The sequence below is a fragment of the Pinus tabuliformis genome, chromosome Q (genome assembly GCF_031772625.1).
Source record: "Pinus tabuliformis cultivar Carrire ecotype Pingquan chromosome Q, CPIR1, whole genome shotgun sequence".
Classification (NCBI taxonomy): Eukaryota; Viridiplantae; Streptophyta; class Pinopsida; order Pinales; family Pinaceae; genus Pinus; species Pinus tabuliformis.
In genome coordinates, this window is record NC_142296.1 from 1,245,140,396 (window position 1) to 1,245,145,018 (window position 4,623).

Sequence of the window (4,623 nt, forward strand, 5' to 3'; positions counted from 1 at the left end):
TTTCTCAAATGGGTTTTTTTTTTAGCTTCTAAAACTTTGTAGTGAAATAGTTACAGTGAAAATACAACGATGACCTGTTTGGAGCAGCAAAACCATAGAATCCACATCTCTGATACCAAATGTTATGAAACCAACTCACAAAAAGATAGAAAATATAGATCAACGACTTATAAACAAGCCTCTTCAAGGGGGAAACCTCCTTTACATTACACAAATGAACAATTATTGGATGATACAAATGAGAAGACCTCCTTTCTATATATAGGAGTCTAAGGGGTCATAAAATAATTAAAGCTGACATAACAATAATAATGTAAGGGCACAATAATAACAATAATGGGCTTCTATGGGGCACAATAGTAACAATATGGGGACTAAATGGGTACAACAATATAACAAGGGGGTTCTACTAATAACAATAAGGGGTTACACTAGTAGTATAGGGGCCTAACAATGAAAAACCCATTATAAGGTTTTATGTTACTTTTTGAAGATAGAGAGGAATTCTATTAGAATTGTTTATCAAGAGCCATAGTTCATGCAACATTGCAACCCTAACCTATATATTTTGTAGCCAATTCCCTTGTATTTGGAAATATGGCTATCTTGGCCAAATCCAAGTGAAACCATATGAGTAAATCCAAATCCAGAGATAGGTGGATTGCAAGTATTTTATTATGTATTTTTTGTGTATAACCCACATTTGACTTAAAGGGACATCCTATGTTTGAAGAATTGTGAAGTAACATGAAGGTCTAGATACCTAGATTTCATACTAAGGGATTACGAGTGGGATAAATCTAGATTAACACTTTGTGAGTGAAGAAAAACTAGGCCAATAGACATATCCATGACCCCAAAAGCAGACTATCCATATACCATCTATGGATTGTCAGATGGACAAACAAATACACTAGTGGCAGATATTCATGCATGTCGAGTTATTTGGATTGTGAGGAAGTTAACACATCTCAATCACTTAGATCCCTCAGAGAACCAGATCTTAGATTAACGTGCCAACATGGAATTAGCAAGATCATTGTCTGGATATCACAAATGGAGTTATCTCGGTGTGGAGTTGAATTTGGGCCACATAGAATCTAGGGTGTGATGGAATGTGGTACATCCAAGCACATGTACATCTTGGATGACTGTATCCAGGTAAGTACTATATGTCAATTTTTATAAGTTTGGTGAGTTTGGTTTTATGGTTTCATGTTTTTTTTGTTATAACATAGAGTTTTTCAATGGAGAGGGTTGAAAGGCCTAATGCTTTTTCACTTGAACCCTCAGTCCAAAACCTTAATCATATGAATAATTGAAATTAAGACTTGGTGCTTGAGGGGCTATAAAATTTTGGTTTTAAGTGTGTAATTTCAGTTTGTTGTATTTTTCTTTGGGATTTGAAAATAATTTTGTTGTGGGTATTAGGGAAAAATTGTGACTTGAAATGACATTAGAGACTAATTAATGAACAAGGTCCAATCTAAAATGATTTGGCTACCATACTTATGAGGGGGAAGGGATTCTTTTAGTTGGAAGAATTTTTTGTATCAGAGAAGAGTAGAGTTAAACTGCTTACTTCTTACAGAGAACTGTTGGCAACACTAAAAGGAGATTAGTGAAGGATGTTATATTTGTAGAAGAAACCAGCGAAATGTATGAAGAGCTGAAGAGAAACATGTAAGGATAGAAATATTGAAGGAGGCATAAAGGTAACTCATTTATTTTGTTTAATAATAAATATGCGTATATGTTGGTAGGTGAAACCAAGGAGCTATGGAAATTGAGTAATGATATGGAGCACCAAATATTTGGTACAAAGTGTTGAGAAATCTAGGAAATCTAGATTAGGTGATTTATCTTATGTTGATAATTGCTTGTGATGTATTCTACTTAACTTAATTAGTTTCTTCTTTTATTTGATTATAATTAGTGTTCTTTTTTTCCACTGGAAAAATCCGTAATTTTCATTATTTTAAGAAAATTACATATAGTAGATGCAGTTAGCATATGTTGTAGTGATCATACAAAATCCACCACACAGGGTGATGTATCAGAGTATAAACAAAAATATGAGATAGGACATATATGAGTCTGCCTGTATAGCCTGTTCGAGATCACGCGGGATCTATTTGCAAGAAGTATGATATCCATATCTATGTACAGTTTTTCAACAAAGACAAAAATACTATATTACTGTCGGCTACCGGGACTGTTGTCCCGCTGTTCTCTCTGATCTATGTATGGCCTATGGAAAAATCTGAATTCTTCAGTCCCCTGCTGCTCCACAATTAGCCATTCTCCTCTGGGAAGTATCGCGGCCTCTTTGGATAATTTGTCAGCCTCGCTGTTATGTTCTCTGTAAATGTGTAGACATGAGAAATGATTAAATGCTGCCTTGAGTGTATGTGCATCATATAATATATTGCTGAGAGTGTGTGTATGACATATAGTGGCATTATTGATCCAATTAACAACAGTCATAGAGTCCCCGAAAATATTAAGATTTGTATACTGATGTGTCAAAGAGTAATGCATTAGATTTCGAATGGCCAAGAGCTCTGCATAATTATTTGATCCTCTGCCGAATCCCATTTTTACAAAGTATCTATGGTGTTCATTGATATGCAGAACAAATCCACCCCCACAGCCAGTTTGATTTGCAGCCCCATCGAAGAAGGCCCAAGGGGTCGATTTATCGATAATGGGCTGTGGCTGTATCGTCCTGGTTCGAGTGGGTGGGGGGTCAGGTAATTCTTGATACGCGGCAATGATGTTTGCTTCTGTACGGGGCCAACACACAGCCTGATCCTCGAATATATATCGATTCCGCGCTAACCAAATGTGCCAGGTTGCCACGAGGGGAAGGTTTAGGAGCTTGGAGCCCGGGTGGCAGTGATTCCAGGCTGACCACGCACCCGTAATGTCATCCCCATTCCAGTTCCCCGTAATGCCAAGATGAGTGAAGATGTTGTTCCATAGAGTGTGAATTGCCGAGCAATGAAGGAAAAGGTGGACCGAAGTCTCTGATGCCGCTTTGCAGAAAGAACACCAGGATGGTCCATAGATGGATCTGCGAGTAAGGTGTTCGCCCGTGGGAATGATATCTTTGAGGACACACCAGAAAAATAATCTGGTGCGTGGAGGGGCATTCAGCTTCCAAATGTCACGCCACCACGATGGCGATGGTTCAGGTCTTCTGTGAATAATAAGAGCGTTGTACCCAAACTTAGGTGCGTAGATACCATTGTCCGCCTTACACCAAATAAGTTCGTCCGGTCCTTGTTTGATGCGGATATGGGATTCGTTTAATGCAAGAACATATTCACTCCATTCCTGATGCCACTGCGGTGGAAGGTCAAGTTGCTGAGCCGATTTCCAAGCTTGAGTGAAAATGTCTGTGCGCTGTTGATCAGCAATATGTGCAAAATTCCGAATGTCCCGGTCATGAAGAAATGAAATGAGATCTCTGTTGAGGATGTGTCTGCCCCCACTATCAATCCATGGATCCAGGCCAATCCTGCCCAGCGTTCCATCGTTTATTCTCCAGACTAGATTATCTCGGATGAGGGGAAGGGAGTGTATCAGGGCCTTCCATATTGATGAACATCCCTTCGTTGTCCAAGATGGTAATCTAGCCCAATCCAGAATATTCTGAGGCCAAATGTATTTGTGATAGGATACTTGTGCCCATAGGTTTTGACTGGTTAATAGCGTCCAACCCATCTTAGCAGCAAGAGCCATAGCGAAGTCGGGTAGGTCTTTGAGACCCCAGCCACCCCATTTTTTGGGCAAGGTGATTTTCTTCCAGCTTATCCATGCAAATATTCTTTTGTCATGATTTCCATTCCAGAGGTATCAGTTGCACAGTTGTTTCAATCGTCCCAGAATATTCCGCGGTATCCACGCAAGTGCCATCCAGAAGACCGGGGTAGCCTCTAAGACAGACTTAATGAGTACCAATCTGCCAGCCCTAGATAGGTATCTGAAGCTCCAGCCTAAGAGTCTTTTTTCCAATTTGGCGACCAACCACACCCAATCAGCAATTCTTTGACAAGTAGGCTTTAGTCTGAATCCCAAATATTTGAGACCTCTATCCAGAGGGAGAACATTATAGGGAAATACCTGAAGGGCTAGCTGGGATTCCTGTACCGAAGTGTGGGAGCATGTGATAGAGGATTTAGTCTGATTTGGAAGCATACCTGTAGCAGCAGAAAAAAGTAGAAGGATCTTTGAAAATGACCGAGAGTCTCGAACACTGCCATCAAGTAGGATAAGTACATCGTCCACGAAGAGCAGATGTGTGAGGAAACATATATCGGATATGCGAAGGCCCCGAACATCTCCAGATCTCTTTGCAGAGTCTATGAGACAACTTAGGCTTTCCATGACCAGCAAGAAGAGTAGAGGAGAGAGGGGGCAACCCTGTCCCAGTCCCCTTTCGGAATGAAAAAAGGGTGAGGCCGAACCATTTATGAGGATGCTGAAGGTAGGGGAGGATATATAGGCCATGATCCATGAGATGTAGGAGTGAGGAAAGCCCAGGTGGATTAGGATCATTTTGATATAGAGCCAGCTGACCCTGTCAAATGCTTTTGAGAGGTCAATTTTGAGGAGGAT

At 40.2% G+C, this 4,623-nt stretch overlaps 1 protein-coding gene across 1 annotated transcript; it reads right to left on the minus strand.

The window, feature by feature from the left end:
- Window positions 1-2,196: 2,196 nt before the first annotated feature.
- LOC149224324 (uncharacterized) lies at window positions 2,197-3,747 on the minus strand. Its single transcript, XM_089388152.1, has one exon. It carries the CDS (start codon window positions 3,745-3,747, stop codon window positions 2,197-2,199), a length of 1,551 nt encoding a protein of 516 aa, XP_089244278.1.
- Window positions 3,748-4,623: the final 876 nt, after the last annotated feature.